Raw genomic sequence first — 19,717 nt, 5'->3', positions numbered from 1 at the left:
GTTTCATGCAAGGTAACTTGATATGCGGCTGACTGTACGTAACGGTTTCATTAGAGGAGAAGGTGGAATTGTGGCCCCCTACTTTATTGAGGGTTTATAAAAAAAATAAAGTACCTGTTTATGCATATTTTACTATGGAACAAATGAAACTAGTACCGGATAATCAGAAATAATATTTATTGTTAAATAATCAAATTTGGCATAATGAGATTAAGTGATGGATATGTGGCACCCTGGGGCACCACAAATATTGAGATAATCAAAACAAATATACCTAACATATTTGTAAAATGCATAAATTTCATAATTACCTTTGAAATCCCGCAGAAAAATGTTCAATGAATAAAACGTGCAACGTAAACAAACAAACAAATTCAATAGTTTTCAATTTTTACGCAATTAAAATCACCGCAGTTAAAAAGTTTTCTCACAAACGTGTTTCGAATAATTATAATGACGTATAATCGGGGCGACATCTGACGGATTTGATGGGTGCTAAAAATTGCTGTCACAACGAGGATTTAGAAACACCGAAAATTTGCTAGGTGGCGTTATTAGAAAATATTAATATCAATGGGAGCCAAAATACATGGGGGGGCCGCAATTGCACCTTTTCCTGTACTTATACTTACAAAGTAATTGTTTACTATTATTTTTGACGACGTGCCGTCGTGGTCTTTATAAATATACACATAGCTTTGCCTCTGTATATTATCCTCTCTGTAGCAACAGCACATAAATAGTTTGTCATCGCCATAATTATAACATACTAAGTTCTGGTTTGTAAACAGTAGGCGGGGTTTGTCAAAGTTAAATCTTTACATTTATCAAATGTGTACTATTTAATAATAATAGACATGCGTATAATCACGTCTGTTTGAAATTTAATGTTGAGGAAATATTGATCCATATTGAATATAAGTACTATATCTACATACAAAATGAAATTTTTAATATTCATTTGTATTTTATATTTTTTCTTACAAACCGAGGCGTACAAGATTCTGTTGTGTTTTCCTTTGCCAGTGAAGAGTCTAAACATTTTGGGTGAAGGCATTGCTAGACACTTAATTGAGGCGGGACATGAGGTGAGGATAATATTTTCTTTTTTTTTTATGTAGACAATGTGCATTCGTCCACGATTTAGATTGAAGAGATATATATTTGTAAATTGACTTCCGATGAAAATGCTGCAGTGTAGTTTGTTCCGCCGCTTCTTCTACACATACGCTTTGGAGCGGTAGTAGTTATAATTAGATTAAATTGATGTGACGTCAATAAGTGATACCTTAGGTATATCCAATTTTGAAAATAAATCGATTCTATTCTATTCTATTTATTTTTCTTTCGACCCATATATATTTCCATCTTTATCCCTTATGGAGAAGACAGAGCTTTTATGATTATAAAAAATCAAGACAAGAATTCCAACCCAAGTTTATAAGCCTTAATTTAATTTCATTATGAACAGAAAAAATATGCATGTTTTCTCGTACCGATAATTTAAAACTACTGCACCGACTTAGGTAAAATTTGACACAGAGATAGATTAGAACTTACGGCAAAGATCATATTATTCACCATATATTACCTATTTACGCATATCTTATCTTAAGTAATATTTTATTTAATATTTAATATGGTTGTAGGTACTCATGTACCTACCTAAGTATTAAAATAATCCTATTGTCATGGGTTTCAGGTGACATACATAACCGCTTTTCCACCGAAGGAGAAATTAACAAATTTGGAAGTTATTGATGTCAGCAGTAATGGAAAAATATTTGAAGGTACAAAACATAACTACATAAATATTTTTACATAAAAATTATAAAATATCTATCATTTTCGTCAAATAATAACAAGCAAGTCAATATTATATTATTACTAGTAAGTACGTACATGTTGAGAGAATGGATGAGGACAGATTGACCAAAGGAATCAGGCAGAACTGACTGTAGAACTGACAGGGACGGCCTAGTCGAACTTTTAAGGCCCTGATTTCGTATGTCTTAAAAAAGGGAGATGCTAGGAGTCCTGTAGAGAGCCCATAATCGTCAAATATGCATGAAAAGTGTAATGAGTGTGGAGGAAGTGGTGTCTGTCTAGTGGAAATCCATAATCTTTGTGTACACACCTACCGTATGTATTTACTTAGGTATATAGGTAACTTGTCGACCTCTTAGTGTTTGTCATGATTGCGCATGAAAATCCATTTTTGCGTATGAAAGAATAACAAATACGTACATACCTACACATCCACCATCCATCTACACATCTGCACGTCCTTACTAACTCTCGTATTTATATAGTAGGATAGAATAGTACCTAAGAAGGATTCATATGATTTCATCTATACTAATATTATAAAGCTGAAGAGTTTGTTTGTTTAAAGGCGCTAATCTCAGGAACTACTGGTTCGAATAGAAAAATTATTTTTGTGTTGCATAGACCATTTATCGAGGAAGGCTTTAGGCTAGATATATAACATCACGCTGCAAGTATAAGGAGCGAAGAAATAATGGAATATAGGAAAAAAGGGGAAATTATTCATCCTTGAGTGTATTCAATGATGTCCAAAATAACTATTCCACGCAGACGAAGTCGCGGTCACAGCTAGTTACTATATAAAAGAAAAAAAAGAAAGAAAGAAAAAATGTTTATTTCATACATTGGAACACAACAAAAACAGAAACAATATATCTATAACAATTTTACATACAAATAATCAAATCTTTATCCCTTACAGGCTAGACAGGGCCAACAGTCTGATAAAGACTGAAAGGCCACTGGTTCAGCTTGGAATTGAGATTCAAATAGTGACTGGGCTCCTAGCTTTATGCCTAAAAGAAGAATTCCAAGTTTTGTAGCCTATCCATCGTCCATGGGAAAGAGATGGAGTGATCCTATTCTAAAATGTCAGGAAGCACACGGCTTTACTTATATTTCGAATAGCGGTATTCCATGTAACAGCAAACTAAAGATCAATCATTATCGGGTTTCTTTATTTATTATTAGATATTATATTATTTCTTTATTCTTTCACAGGGGATTCAGTTTTGGACATAAAAAACATATTGGAGACCCGTGCCATCCAGGCTGACATGTCGTATTTGCAGAGGACATTCCTCGACATAGCGGTAACCACTCTCCAGCATGAGAATGTGAAAAGGATATTGCATGACGATCAGAACTTCGACGTTGTTTTAGCAGACTATTTGGAAGTTGAGTTGTACGCTGCGTGAGTATATTACCTTCTGTTATAACATTTATTGCCGTGTGGTTCCCGGCACTAATTGAAAAACGAATAAGACCACTCCATCTCTCTCCCATGGATATCGCAAAAGGCGACTAAGGGCTAGGCTTATATACTTGTCACTATTTGAATATTGAAATAAATGAAATTTCTAGCAAAATAGCTGAACGTGGCCTATCAGTCTTTTCAAGACTGTTGGCTCTGTCAACCCCGCAAAGGATATAGACGTTATACGTATGTATGTATAACATTTATTATACCTTTGTGGTGATATCTGAAATAGATCGATAAAAGCGTCGGTAGTCGATTTTCGAAAGTTATGTACATTACTTTTTACTAACCGATTTAGGTACCTACTTACGGTGAGGAAAACATCGTCAAAACTTGCACATTCAGGCAACTGGATGTGTAACCATGATCGATCCAATACGGGTTGGGTTTACCTGCCAAGGTCAGATGGGAGTAGATTCGTGTAAAAACCTGACTCACCCAATCCATGTTTCATGGTCAAAGGCATACACAGGGCTCCCCTCTAGAGTAGTAAGGAGAGAAGAAGGAAGAAGGTGATATCTCAAAACGTCACACGACATCAACCAATCACAGCGAAAGAATGTAACGCGCTCAACCAATAGCAGCGAAGAGTGTAAAGCATCAAGTAATATTAAGATCATTTTTCGAACACATGGACGGATATTTCGTTTTGGAAATATTTTTAACGGGATCTTGTGTCTATAGACGGTAATTTTTTGCGTTTAATACTCACATCGGTTTTCCAGATTCGCAGCCCTATACGATTGTCCTATGATATGGATATATTCCATGGGAGCCCACTGGCTGCCTCTGAGGTTGATAGACGCCCCGGCAAACCCTGCCTACTCAATGGACTACCTGACTCCCCATATCCCGCCATTCTCCTTTTCACAGAGGGTGCAACAACTTTGGAGTCAGGTCAAGTGGTCGTATCTTAAAGAGTAAGTAGTTTTAACTTTATGATTGCTGGCACTTAAGAATTTTTTTACTTTTTCTTTCACTTACTTCCCGTGGATGTCGTAAAAGGCGACTGAGGGAGATTCCATCCATAATAATACCATTCTCCGCCAATGTTATTATTGTGGATGCAACGAAAGAAGTACGAGTATCTATGCAAGGATCGTGGTAATTGGAAAGATCATCTCTGTCTACCCCTCCGGAAAAAAGGCGTGATTTTATGTATATAGGTACATATATGAAAAAAAAATTAAGTAAGTCAAAATGTTCCACTTCCAGGGTATACACTCTGCCAAAAGAAGAATCTTTCTACAACGAATTCTTCGGACCTCTGCTCTCCAATCGAGGTCTACTGTTACCCCCATACCGGGAACTGATATACGACGCGTCCATGATCCTGGCTAATGAACATCACGCAATGGGGAACATTCCTTCTACCCCCCAGAACTTTAGGTTCATAGGGGGCATCCATATTCAGACTCCTGTCAAACCCTTGCCTAAGGTAAATTACATTTTTGGTAGACTTAATTACTTTGATCGCGTGGCTTTTGCACATCACGTCATGATCGGGATTCCCCTGACCACTAGAAATTAAGGTTTATAGGGCATCCATATTCAGACCCCAATCAAAGTAAGCCTAAGGTTAAACAAACACCTTCGGTAACCTGCACTTGTGGAACCATGAAACATAACGATTAGGTTCCCTTGCAAAGGTTGCGGAGGTCAGATGGGAGTCGCCTCGTGTGATAATCTTATCCATTCAATGAACGGTGCTCTGGTAACTTATATACTTACTTTCTTTTTCGTTTTCTTTCTTTTCACTATTCTATTTCTGTGTGTGGTTCCCGGCACCAATACGGGGAAGAATGGGTCGTAAAAGGCGACTAAGGGATAGGCTTACAAACTTGGGATTCATTATTAGGCGATGGGCTAGCAACCTGTCACTGTTTGAATCTCAATTCTATCATTAAGCCATATAGCTGAACGTGGCCATTCAGTCTTTTCAAGACTGTTGGCTCTGTCTACCCCGCTAGGGATATAGACGTGACCATATGTATGTATGTATGTATGTATTATATTTCTATTTGTTCTTTTGTTCTGTTCGCGAAGAAAAAACACATAGTGTGTTCTCTTCCCTTGAAAATTGTAAAGTTGAAAAACTGTCCGGCCGTCTTCTCATGCTGGTTGTCAATCAAAGCCAATCAAGGGAATGGCTAATAAACTTGTGATTCTTCTTTAACTAACTAACTGGACTAACAACCTGTCACCATAGACGTAGAAAAAAAAGGCGGACGGAGTCTTACTATTCGGCAAAATGAAGCACCAATTGTATGCCGCCCCGCACACACTCTCACACACCAATCGGCCGCCATACGACATAGAAGCATCATAGATTATGATGCATCTGTGTGTGTCATTATGGTGCATGCGCCTGTCACTATTTGAATCATTAAGCAATACCGCTGAACTTGGTTAGTAAGTAAATGCTTTATTGTTCACTAAAGGAGTACATTACAAATAAAAACAGTACAGTACAAAGGCGGGCTTATCCCTTAGTAACAACAACAATTATATACGTACAATACAAAAAAGTAAATATATTAACATGTACGAGTATGTATTCTAAATTAACATCATAACCAATTTAAGACTCGAGAAAGAATTTATTAAGCTTATTTTTGAAGGAATTAGAAGAAGGGGACAATTTGGTCTTTTTAGTCTTTTTGAGACTTTGTCTATCCCGTAAGGGATAAAGGCGTGATAATATCTATCTATGTACGTTCCAGGACTTGCAAACATTGATGGACAATGCAGAACACGGCGTGATATACTTCAGCATGGGATCTACTTGGAAAAGTAAAGATATACCGCTGCATTTGAAGGAAGACTTGTTGGACATGTTCGGGGAACTGGAACAGACAGTCATATGGAAACATGAGGAGAGTCTACAGAACGTGCCGAAGAACGTGCATATCGTTCATTGGGCACCGCAGACTAGCATTCTTGGTAGGTATTTCTTTACAAATTGAAATTCTAAATTTCTATTCATAATTATGGGACATTTCAAACATCACCTACCTACTTAATAAATTATAATATGTTTTTGTTTCACGACATTGGTTGACGTCGTATAAATTACTTAAGAGCAAGTTTACTGCTACTTCCAAAGCGTCTATGCAGAAGAAGCGGTAACAAACTGCACTGCAGCATTTTCTTCAATAACGTTAACTTCACAATTGTCCATGTTTATATATAAAATGCCCAAGCCACTTCTCCGATTCGATCAATTTATAAAATATAGTATCGTTGAGTTAGTACTCTTAACAAAAGCCTCTCAAACAAGTTTGAACTAACGCCATCTGTGTAATCTGTATATATATTTGTCATTATTTATTTATTTTCCGCAAATCTAAGCCATCCTGTTTCCATCCAGCTCACCCTAACTGCCTGTTCTTTATCACGCACGGCGGGCACCTCTCGTCCACCGAAGCCCTACATTTCGGTGTGCCCATCATCGGAGTCCCCATATATTTCGACCAGTTCATCAACGTGAACAAAGCGGTGAACAAAGGGTTCGCCCTCATAGCGGAGCTGGATGTACACTTGGCAGACAACCTTAGGACGCCGATACAGAAAATGCTGGCTGATCCAAGGTAATGTTTATACATACATACATATAATACGTCTACATCCCTTGCGGGGTTAACAGAGACAACAGTCTTGAGAAGACTGATATGCCACGTTCAGGTCAATGATAGAATTGAGATTCAAATAGTGACAGGTTACTAGCCCATCGCCCGAAAGAAGAATCCCAAATATATAAGCCTTTCCCTTAGTCGCCTTTTATGTATGCATAAACATAACTTTCCTGCTGGTCCGGAAGCGAAGGAAAAACTTAGTGTGTTCTCTTCCCTTGAATATTGTAAAATCGAATCAAGGGAAAGGCCAAAAAACTTGAGACTTCACTAATTGAATCTCAATTCCATCGTTAACCCATACAGCTAACCGTGTGCTTTCGGTATCTATAAGACTCTCTTCCCGTAAGGGATAAAAACGTTATTATACGATAGACGTACTAATTTCTTGTTACAGTTACAGAGAAAATGCGCAAGAACTATCGAAGATATACCACGACCGGCCAATGCCAGTCCATCAAGAACTTTTATACTCTGTGGAACACGTCATAAGAACTGGTGGTGCTCCACATTTGCGTTCCCCAGGATTACACGTTCCAGTTGTCCAGAAATTATATTTAGATTTAATCGCTATTATTTTGTTTATTATATTTATTGTATACAAGGCTTTTAAGAGAGTTTTTGGCAAGAGAAGGGGACAAAGGAGTTGGAAGAAGAAAAGAAATTGAATGGGTATAGTAACAAGCACAAAAGTTGATTTAGACAAGAAATGTTATTTTTGTATTGAATATAGAAACATTGGAATAAATGAATTTGTTCAATTTGTCGTTATAAAAAACTGAACCCGTTTTCACCAACTTATCCCGAATTTTAAGTGCCACTTAAGAAGCATTTAGGGTGTCTCTTGGCAAAAATTCGGTTTCACAATTGCTTAATAATTCATATTTTTTAATGTAGACAACGTGCATTCGTCCACGATTTAGATTTAAGAGTTCTATATTTTGTAAATTGACGTCCGTCATAGATTGTTCCGCCGTTCTACACATTTGAAAGCGATAGTACCTAGATATAATTAGATTTAAGTGATGTGACGTCAATAAGTACATACCTAGTAACATATGTACATACATACATATAGTCACGTCTATACTATACTATTACGGGATAGACAGAGGCAATAGTCCCGAAAAGACAGAATGGCCACGTTCAGCTGCTCGGCTTAATGACGGAATTGAGATCCAAATAGTGACAGGTTGCTAGCCCATCGCCTAAAAAAAGGATCGCAATTTTATAAGCCTATCCCTTAGTCGCCTTTTACGACATCCATGGGAAAGAGATGGAGTGGTCCTATTCTTTTTTGTATTGGTGCCGGGAACCACACGGCACTATACCTAGTAATATATAAAAAATATATAAAAAATAAAAGATACCTTGCATCCAATTTTGAAAATAAATTTATTCCATTAAGTATCACTTTACAACTTAGGTGAGCCTTTAAATTTGCGGGTCCCATTGTTCAGCACCCAACGAACCCGTTACGTAGGAGACCATTACTGACGCTGTTATTTATCGGTTTATTGACGAAATTCTATTCTGAAATATGTATAAATGATTGATTAATTGCTTTTCACAACTTTTCTCTGTTATTAATATTTTATTTTCTGTCTGTACTACCGTTACATAAGCATTTCTTTTAAATTATGGGAATGATATCGTAAATAAGATAAAAAATATCGTTACATGTTTTGATTAGTCTAGTCTAGATATTATTTGTCATTCGGTGTAATTTGTGATAATTTTTATTGCACAACAGCTTAGCTTAGGTTATAAATTGGTTAGTAGGTATAGCCTATGGTCAATTTTAACTAAACGGTAACAATACGTGACCATAGTGTGTATGTATGTCTACCCCGCTGAAAAGGCTGAATGGCCACGGTCAGCTATTTGGCATATAAGTGACAGGTTGCTAGCCCATCGCCTAAAAAAGAATCCCAAGTTTGTAAACCTACCTTAGTCGCCTTTTACGACATCCATGAGAAAGAGATGGAGTGGTCCTATTCTTTTTTGTATTAGTGCCGGGAACCACCATATTAATATAAAAATATTTTTTTTATTTTTTATTTTATTAGCTGCGCAAATCATGCTGCAAGCAATGCAACGCATTTTCCATATTCGGATTTAACATTTAAGAAGTTGGTTACGCTGCGACCCACTACTGAAAATTTTAAATACGAATTGGAATTAAAAAATATATATTAAAGTATTTAAGTAGTAAGTTTATTTAAAATCGTAAAGTATTTGTTTGTATCGTGCCGTGTGGTTTCCGGCACTACTTATGTAACAGGACTACTCCCTCTCTTTCCTATGGTTGTCGAAAAAGGCGACTAAGGGATAGGCTAATAAACTTGGGATTCATATTCTTTAAGGCGATGGGCTAACAACCTGTCACTATTTAAATCTCAAATGTCATTATTAAGCCATACAGCTGCACGTGACATTTCAGTCTTTGCGAGACTATTGGCTCTGTATACCCCGTAAGTGATAAAGATGATAACATGTCGTCACGTCTATGCCTTGCGGGTTAGACAGAGAAGAGAGATATGTACTTATTTATACTTATAACCTAGTTTAAACTGTTGAAGGTTGAACATCTTCTTAATAAATAATGATTTACGTAATTGACTTGGCTCTTTCTACCCCACAAGGAATTGAGACGTGATATCTGTATTTTTGTTCTTCTCTTCATTTCAGACTCTTAAATTTAATCACAATTGCCAGTACATAGTAATAAAAAAAAATGGTGGCCAAGATCTATTACACCTATAAAATATAGGTACAGTACATTAAAAAATTTTAACTTATAAAATTTTAATCTTAGTGTCATACACGTGTGTTAAAATACGTGTAAACCTAACTAATTAACGCCTCCACTGATTTCGAAGTGATATATTTAGAATCTTATTGTTATCTCGGGTAACATGATATGAGTCGTCACAATTAATAATATGGTGTAATATTTTTGTGTCTACTAATATTTGCAACAGGAAAATGAAATTTACACACTAAGAGGTTTTACTTATTATAATGTTGGTACTTATCGAGTTTTGAAACCGACGATTTAAAAAGACGACCAAGGGATAGGCAGCATTATGCTGAGGGGGTGCCCTTTCGGGAGCACCACACTACATATTTATTTTTGTACATATTATTGTTTCCTTTTTTTCTTTTTGTTATGGTGTTTTGTGAATAAATTCTTTTTTACTTTTTTTCACAAATTCATCTGGTCCAATAGATACTAACATTTGCTTCGCGTAAAAACCTGACTTGCTCAATGGATCATGGTCAAACGGCACAATTCGGTCTTTTCTCTTCGAGACTGCTAGCTCTGTCTACCCCGTATGTTGTATCCTGCTCCTGTCTCTAACGAAGTGAAGATCTACCAGGATATGTAGTTGTGAATCAAATATCGCATTATTTCTAATGTTCCTATTTTCAACCACCTCTAATTATCACTGTTATGACATTGTAAGAAATTATGTAGGTAATTGTTATATAGGTATGTGACCAACATTTTCCAATACAAAACTTCCTAACTTTGTCAGCGAGTTAGAAATCACGTATCATTATTAAATGATAGGTATATCAATACGCCGACTCACGCCGATGTAGTATACAAATTAAGTATATAAAATACACAGACAACGTTAGTATCATCCAAATATATTGATCATACGAGTGTAAGATATTACAATACATCAATTGATCTCCCAAGCTGAGCACGTGCCGGCAGTATGATAAAATTGGCTGTGTTTTTGTGTATTTTGTGCCAGTGTTATGCGTTTAAAATATTAGTTTTGTTCCCTTTGCCCGGTACTAGCCATGGGATCCTGGGAGAAGGCATTGTAAGGCATTTGCTGAATGCTGGTCATGAGGTAAGTACTATCATAGAAAGTTTAAATTTTGAACAAGTTGACAATTGAATTCCGAGTTAAAAAAGGGTATTTTTATTTTTATTTGCATGGTAGTATTGTAAATAAAAATACATTAATAATTTATCTGACATCAAAATTATTTTAATATCACATATAAAGTTCTATTATAAATAAATGTATACGGGATAAATCACATAGTTAACTACAAAGTAAATTCGAAACTTGTGTTATGTTCCTGGTTATCAAAAAAAAATATATAAACCTAAGACTCGTCAATAGTTTTTAATGAACATTCGAAACTTTTGTGTTATTTTATTGGGTTGGATCGCAGAGTTTGGATTATAATCAAAACTTATGTTTTACCACTTGTCTTTCTTAATTATCATGCAATTTTTAAATCATATATAGTAAAATTTCTAAAGCTAATGAACTCTTGCGCAACGTGGTATATTAGGTGAAAGGTGATTTCACATTTAGTAAAAGTAGGTAGGTTGTTTAAAATAAAAATCTAAGTTTTTTGTTAGACTATCTTCTTTGAGAGCTCGTAGTTAAACGCCACTATGCAGGGACCTTATACTATCCATACAATTATACACAAATAATTTAATGGTAAGTGACCGATGTCTGTACTAGAAAAATATTGGTAAAATGGATGTGGTGCTTCAGATCAACGAAAGCCAAATATTTGATTTTTAGAATGTAGGTATGTCTGTCGGTATGTTTTCACTCGGATGACGCGAAAACTATAACTCCGGTTGGAATAAGACCTAACCTCAGATGTGTTAGCCTTGATCCAAACTAAAAACTGCTATACAAAAATTGCTCACTCCGCCGCCCCTACAAGAGGGGTATATACCCCTCTTTGTATACGTAATACAGGGGTCACATTATTGTTTGAATCGAAATATACTGATGAAGAAGTCGGTGAACTATTATTATCCCCACAGATTTCGTTTTACGGTAAAAGTCGCAGGAAACAGTTAGTTCTTTAAATTGTAGGTACTATATATGGAGTTACAACATTTACTAATGAGGGATGGACGATTGATAAAGATCAATGACAAACATACGAGGATTTCGACCAGATTATACTTTTATCCATACACATCTATACTAATATTATAAAGCTGAAGAGTTTGTTTGTTTGTTTGAACGCGCTAATCTCAGGAACTTCTGGTTCGAATTGAAAAATTTTTTTCGTGTCGAATATACCATTTATCGAGGAAGGTATAGGAATATATAACATCGCGCTGCAACTATAAGGAGCGAAGAAATAATGGAAAATGTAAAAAAACGGGGATATTTCATCATTGAGGGCTTCAATCATGCCCATAATAACTATTCCACGCGGACGAAGTCGCGGGCACAGCTATTACATAATATAGTCACGTCTATATCTATCCTTTGCTGGGTAGACAGAGATAAAAAAAAATATTATGGCCTTCAAAGTTTTGAAAAGACTAAAAGACCAAGTATGTCATAATGATGTAATAGAAATTCAAATAGTGGCAGTGTAATGTATTAGGTATCATTTATCTCTCGACTCAAAATTACTAACTACTGACCCATCATTATTTTGTTGCTGTCTCATTCTTTTTAACCGCCTTAACAAGAGCAGGAGGTACTCAACTCGACCGTATATTGTTTTTTTTATTGGCCTGTTATTGAATAAAGTATACCTAATTGAGAATATCTAGTAGTAATGCGTTTTTAAAAATAAAGTTACTTAGGTACCAACCATGGCAAAGAACATTGAAAGTTGATGGAGAGAAGTAGGGAAAGTGGACTCCTACTCCCGAAGCTGAGCGGCAGAGGGTGCAACTGGGTGAACACGCCATTTAGAATGGAATAGGTTTATTTTGGTGTGGAGGGAAAGGTCGGAGTGGGAAGACCTAGACGAACGTATCTTGATCAAATTAAGGACGTCCTGGTAAAGGGTCAGGTCAAAAGTACCCGAAACCGCCGAGCTTGCATGAAGAGAGTTATGAATGTGGATGAAGCGAAGGAAATATGCAGAGATCGTGGCAAGTGGAAAGAGGTAGTCTCTGCCTACCCCTCCGAGAAAGAGGCGTGATTTTATGTATGTATGTATGTAGGTTTATTTTTAAAATTTGATACAAGGTAATCACTTATTGACGTCACATCACTTAAATCTTATTATAACCACTACCGCTTCCAAAACGCATGTGTAAAAGAAGCGGTGGAACAAACTACACTGCAGCATTTTCATCGGACGTCAATTTGCAAATATTGATATAGGTATATACCATTATGAGAAAACCCGTGACAAAAAAAATTTACTTTCTCACAATTACTCTTACGTACGAATTTGAATATCAACTCCAATATAATAAATAAATAAATATATACGGGACAAATTACACAGATTGAGTTAGCCTCGAAGTAAGTTCGAAACTTGTGTTACGAGATACTAACTCAACGATACTATATTTTATAATAAATACGTATATATAGATAAACATCCAAGACCCAGGCTAATCAGAGAAAGTTCGTTTCTCATCATGCCCTGGCCGGGATTCGAACCCGGGACCTCCGGTGACACAAACAAGCGCACTACCGCTGCGCCACAGAGGCCGTCAAAAAATAAGAAAATCCATCTGAATGTGGGTTTTATTCTTTTTGATTCTCTTCGAGTCTGTCTGATGTATTTAATTGGTTAACTTCAGGTGACCTACGTGACGCCCTTGCCGTATAAAGACCCACCGAAGAATTTGACGATTGTCGATGTGTCCAGTAACCATGAGTTGATGGCAGTTGGTTAGTACCTACCTCTTAATTTATAAATAATCATACATATAATCACGTCTATATCCCTTGCGGGGTAGACAGAGCCAACGGTCTTGAAAAGATTGATATGCGACGTTCAGCTGTTTGGCTTAATGATAGAATTGCGATTCAAATAGTGATAGGTTTCTAGCCTGTCGCCAAAATAAGAATCCCAAGTTTAAAAGCATTAAACAACATCCATGGGAACGACATGGAGTGGTCCTATTCTTTTTTTTATTGATGCCGGGAACCACACGGCATAAATAATCAATCTATTAGATAAAGATATAAATGGAGAGATGCCGTTACAACTCTTTATCACTTCATCATCATCACTTACCACTTATTATAAAGTCCCGAAATTTTCTCTCACTGTCTATGGGCTGACCTCTGAAAGTTGTAGACTCACTATACATTATAAGGTCCCCCAATTTTCTACGTCTGTATACATACATACATTTATTTATAATCACGTCTATATCCCTTACGGTCTTGAAAAGATTGATAGGCCACGTTCAGCTGTTTGGCTTAATGATAGAATTGCGATTCAAATAGTGACAGGTTGCTAGCCCATCGCCTAAAAGAAGAATCCCAAGTTTCTATGTCTGCGTTAATCTCGGAAAGTTGTGGACGGATTTTGTTCCTGTTTGAAATATTGGAAAGAGGGTTTTCTGAGGAAGGTTTAAATTTATACTAATATTTGTTTGTTTGAACGCGCTAATCTCAGGAACTACTGGTTCGAATTGAAAAATCATTTTTGTGTTAAATAGACCATTCATCGAGGAAGGCTTTAGGCTATATAACATCACGTTGAAACTGTTAAGAAATAATGGAGAATGTGAAAAAAATCGGGGAAAACTATTCTTCCTTGAAGGCTTCAATGATGCCCAAAATAACTACTCCACACGGACGAAGTCGCGGACACAGCTAGTCTATAATATAATGAGAATCTTAACAGTCTGGTCCAGATAAAAGAATAAGAGCGTCGATGAGCATAGGCACTATTTTGAGCTTACGCGTGGCCTTAGGCCTCATCATGCCAGATTAAGTTCAAGCGCACTTAAATCTATACTAATATTGTAAAGCTGAAGAGTTTGTTTGTTTGTTTGCTTGAACGCGCTAATCTCAGGAACTCCTGGTTCGAATTGAAAAATCATTTTTGCATTGAATAGACCATTTATCGAGGAAGGCTTTAGGCTATATAACATCACGCTATAACTGTAAGGAGCAAAAAAATAATCGAATGGATGCTCAAAATAACTAATCCACGCGGACGAAGTCGCGGACACAGCTAGTTTATTATAAAAAAGTGCCATCATTTTTGATTGTCATCATGATAATTTTTTTAATTACTACCATGATTTCCACTAGCGAAAACAGCTATTGCGGGCACTCTCTCACTCATAGATATGACCTTATCTACAATTGAGTGTAACTCGAAACGGCAATTAGGTATTTGTATATTCCTTCATGTGTACAGTGGGCCACAGAAGACGACGACCACGCGGTTTCTAGGATGCCAAATTCACGATCGAACTGTTATTAAACTTTTAATGTTTGTTTTGTTTGTGTAAGTACCTCAGTACCAAATTGAGCGTCAAACACATGTAATGTTTTGAAATTAACGTTTGTCCATCTTCGCAAAACATCTGTTTCATCCTGGGATATGGTCACGAGAGAGAAAATAAGTTTTGTGATTTTAAAAATACAAACATATAATAAAGTCTTTATCCCTTAGAGGTAGATAAAGCCAACAGTCTCACAGAGACTGAAAGTCCACGTTCAGCTGTATGAATGGCTCAAAGATGGAATTGAGATTCAAACAGTGACAAGTTGCTAGCCCATCTTCTAAAATAAAAATCCCAAGTTTATTAGCCTATCCCTTAGTCGCCTTTTACGACGTCCATGGGAAATAGATGGAGTGGTCCTATTTTATAATGCCAAAAACCACACGGTTTGATTTTTATCGTTGCCAAATTATTTTCCAGATGACTTTTGGGATTTCAAGAAGCTGATGGCGCGGACGGTGAATCTCCAGGATGTTGCAAATATTGTGGACATCATGTTCGTGGTGTCCAACGGCACCCTGAACCACGGGAACATCCAGAAGCTGATGGCTGACCCCAAGGTCCACTTTGATGTTGTCATAGCGGAGTGGATGTATAGCGAGCTTTATAGCGGGTATGTGGAGTTATGTCATTTAGATAATTTTATACGACTACATCAGCTTATTGATTCACTGCATTGATTCTTTTCTAAAAATATGTGTCATTATAGGGGACATAATGTGAGTAAAAAAAAAACTCAAAACATGTCATTACTATTTTGACTCGATAGAAAAAATCACAAATGTAGGTCTAAAAATATCTTTCAATGAGTAGAACTTTGTAAAAATGTACCTAAGCTTACATGAGAGATAGAGAGAGTGTGTCCAAAAGGCTGGCAGCATTGCAATTTTGAATGGCAATGCTGATTATCTTATAAACTTATCCCCTTCGCTTTAACAAATAAATAATTTGATTCCAATTAACTTCCAGATTCGCTCCTGTCTTCAACTGCCCGCTGATCTGGTCTTCCTCCATGGAGCCCCACGCGGCTGTCCTCTCGCTGATCGATGAGGACCCCAACCCAGCGTACACTGCCGACCACATGTCATCCCAGGACCCACCCTTCTCGTTCTCTGAAAGGGTTTCAGAGCTGTTGACGTTACTGAAGATCAAATACACCAAATGGTAATTTGAACCACATTAAACCCGGTGAAAACGGATGCTACAATTTTATTGTCTGACAGTAGTATAGTGGTTACAAAACAGAAGTGACTTTGACAAGTTAATGATAACTTTTGTAAAAAGAGAACCGCCTCCAATCGATATCTTCCTTTTTTGAAGTCGGTTAAATTTCTAAAAGCTTCTCCTAAGTATAACACTTCCGAAAAGAAAAGTGTACCTAACGCTTTCGAAAAGCGAGATAATCGCTGACAAACATAACATATATAAAATGGGGTATCAATCAATTAAGCCGTTCTAAAAGTAAAATTTGATTTGTCTTGAAGTGGATATAATTTAGTTTCGATATCTTCATGTTCATGTCGTTCGTGCCGGTAGCCTTTTTACTGGGGAGAAGATACTGCCTATATTCAGGATCCAAGATTGGACAAGTTCTGACTGTGACTCAATCCTGGATCATGAAGCGATCCAATAATCCATGGAGCAACTTTCGTGACTCTTCCAAAAGAGAAACCAATCCATTTTGAATCATGGATTGTTGCAACTGATAAAAGTACTTTTATCACTTTAATCGCCTCTTCAGACATTCACAGACAAGAGATGGAGTGGCCTTATTAAAGTGCTGAATACTAAACACGACATGTTTGTTAATTATAGACAAGCCAAATATGGGGAAAATGTAATTAAAAAGTATTATTAGTGGATAGACGGAGTTCTGATACCTATGTAACTCTGTGATACCATGCTATCGTCTCCAAGAGATAAATCGTTCACGCACAGCCGGTTGATAAGAGTCCGCCCATATCTACCGGGTAATGACCTGGATTCATTCGGAAGGCACATGATAACATAATTGCGTATATAGTAGACTATAGATCAGTAATTTAGATAACAAATTTCAAATGTCCACGTGGCAATTTTGTGTCTTAGGTTTACACCGATATGATCAAAGACTAACAACTTATGAAAGCAAGGGGTCTTTTTGTCCAAAATTTTGATGTGTCAATGCTTTTGCTAGTATGAATTGATAAGCCTTTTAGCCCATCACCGCCTTACCTTACCCATGAACGTCATGATGACAATTTGAAATCTGAAATCCATTATAAAGCTATAGAGTTGAACGGGGAATTTCAGTCTTTTCCAGGCCGTTGGCTCTGTCTACCCCGCAAGGCATATAGACGTGACTATATAAATAAATAAATAAATATATACGGGACAAATATGTATGTATATAAACGAGTAGTTTACTTTTTATATAAATATCTAATGAATTTTATAAAGATATATATACCTCTTTTAATTTGATAATTTTTTATTGATTCCAGGTCCCGCTACTCCCGAGACAGTGAGGCTTACAACAAGGCATTCACTGCTGCTGCAGTTAGACGCGGCAACCGACTGCCTCCTTTGAACGAAGCGATGTACTCCGCTTCATTGATGCTTGGCAACTCTTATGTGGCTACTGGACAGCCGACCAGGCTACCGCAGAACTACAAGGCTATTGCCGGATACCATATTAAAGAAGAATTGAAACCTTTACCTGAGGTTTGTATAAATGTGGTAACCAGCGCATCTGATGATTAGCAACCAACGCTATTACGTTTGTGGATTTTGACACTCTAGAACGCTGTCTCAATAGATATTTCGGTTTATTATGAAATTCATGGTTTGTCATAAAAACTGTCTCTCTCATATCTCTGCGTTTTCCCAGAAGCACCCTCCATTGAAAATTTTCGGGGCCCAAGGTCCGCCACGCAAAAATATATCACTGGCCGTACAAACTGTGTTTATTTATTATTTCATAATAGTTAACTTTAAAAGAAATCATAGTTTGTGCAACAACCATAATGGGTTATGTTACTTAGTAAACATGGTTGCGCAAGGCTGATGTAGGTCATTCCGTGTCTGTCGTACCTCCTGTAGTCTCCTGATTGAATGTTGTAATTTTTCCTTTGGAATCACAGTCAAAGTTATGGTTTCCCACCTTTCCCACTAGTTCCATTGTCAGCAGTGGCCAATTCCCATGTAATTTACCTTAAAATTAATGTTTTCTTCCCTCAGAATCTCCAAAAAATTATGGACGAAGCGAAGCACGGTGTCATATACTTCAGCATGGGATCTCTACTGAAGAGCAAAACTTGGCCAGAGGAGATCAAAAGAGAAATCCTGAACATGTTCAGTGCTCTCAAGCAGACAGTCATCTGGAAGTTCGAAGAGGTTTTGCCGAATCTGCCCAAGAATGTGCACATAGTGCAGTGGGCACCACAGCCTAGCATCCTTGGTAAGTTTATGTCCGATGTTGGATCTGAAAAAGAGGATACTGATAGACTGACTGCCTGATATAGCAAAGTAAAGCGTAAGTCGTAGGGTGTTGACTTTAAAATTTGGCATTTAGTTTTCTTAAGTTACACTGAGAGATGGCTTCTCTAATTCTCGCGGAAACTGAAAGTTTTATTATATGAAAATTAATTTAAAATGCCACCCGATTGCACTAGCGTCATTAGTTTCTGGAAAGCAATTCTACTTTGTCCTCTTGGCAAGATAGTTTCTGTTTCATCTTCACAGCCCTTCTGACTACGATTCAATGTAAGTCAGGTTTTAACCTTTGGGTAGCAAGACTCTTTTACCCAGATGTAACACCCACAGCAATAGTTAAAAGTGATTTCATTCATTAATATTATCATCATCAAATGCCCAGCTCACCCGAACTGCATCCTCTTCATCACCCACGGCGGTCTGCTGTCCACCACCGAGACCATGCACTACGGAGTCCCGATCATCGGCATCCCGATCTTCGCAGACCAGTTCATCAACGTCATCAGAGCCGTCAACAAAGGCTACGGCCTCAAAGTCGACCTGAATAACGATGTCCCCGCCAATTTGAAGACGTCTATCCAGGAGATTCTTGGGAACCCTTCGTGAGTAAACTTTAAAACTATTCCTTTCTTCCATCTTCACTTTCAAAAAGAAGAAGTCTTAGGGGTTCTTAGGTTTTTACACAAAGCTACTTTCGTCTGAGCACCGCAATAAAAGTGGATTCCCATGAAACAAATAATATAAATTTTTTCTCTGTCCAGGTACCGCCAAAGAGTGAAGGAGTTGTCCTTCATCTACCACCACAGACCCGTTAGTCCAGGCAAAGAGTTGGTGCACTGGGTGGAACACGTCATTCAAACTAATGGAGCCAAGCATCTACGCTCCAAAGCCTTGGACTTACCCTTCTACCAAAGATTTTATCTAGATCTGTTAGCTTTAATTATTCTCGTTATTGTATCTGTTTTGTTTTTAGTGAGGAAACTAGTTTGTGCGAATAAATACGACTCAATTAAGAAGAACAGTTAGTGCATTTTATTGAGTTGTTACTTGTTTTTGATATTAAAATTGTAAATCTTA

At 37.0% G+C, this 19,717-nt stretch overlaps 2 protein-coding genes across 2 annotated transcripts; both read left to right on the top strand.

Moving 5' to 3' along the window:
• The first annotated feature begins 730 nt into the window (after positions 1-730).
• LOC132902938 (UDP-glucosyltransferase 2-like) lies at positions 731-7,687 on the top strand. The gene is made up of 8 exons (XM_060949954.1): positions 731-1,088; positions 1,703-1,790; positions 3,049-3,241; positions 4,033-4,227; positions 4,523-4,745; positions 6,031-6,250; positions 6,678-6,897; positions 7,337-7,687. The coding sequence occupies exons 1-8, from the start codon at positions 942-944 to the stop codon at positions 7,605-7,607; spliced, it is 1,557 nt and encodes a 518-aa protein (XP_060805937.1). The 5' UTR covers positions 731-941; the 3' UTR covers positions 7,608-7,687.
• Positions 7,688-10,579: 2,892 nt separating this feature from the next.
• On the top strand, positions 10,580-19,717 carry LOC106134414 (UDP-glucosyltransferase 2). The gene is made up of 8 exons (XM_013334475.2): positions 10,580-10,811; positions 13,499-13,589; positions 15,587-15,779; positions 16,136-16,330; positions 17,650-17,869; positions 18,386-18,605; positions 19,023-19,242; positions 19,402-19,717. The coding sequence occupies exons 1-8, from the start codon at positions 10,671-10,673 to the stop codon at positions 19,664-19,666; spliced, it is 1,545 nt and encodes a 514-aa protein (XP_013189929.2). The 5' UTR covers positions 10,580-10,670; the 3' UTR covers positions 19,667-19,717.

The sequence above is a fragment of the Amyelois transitella genome, chromosome 20, assembly GCF_032362555.1.
Source record: "Amyelois transitella isolate CPQ chromosome 20, ilAmyTran1.1, whole genome shotgun sequence".
Taxonomy (NCBI): Eukaryota; Metazoa; Arthropoda; class Insecta; order Lepidoptera; family Pyralidae; genus Amyelois; species Amyelois transitella.
Note: the sequence above shows the minus strand (reverse complement) of the source record. Positions and strands in the feature narration are given on the sequence as shown.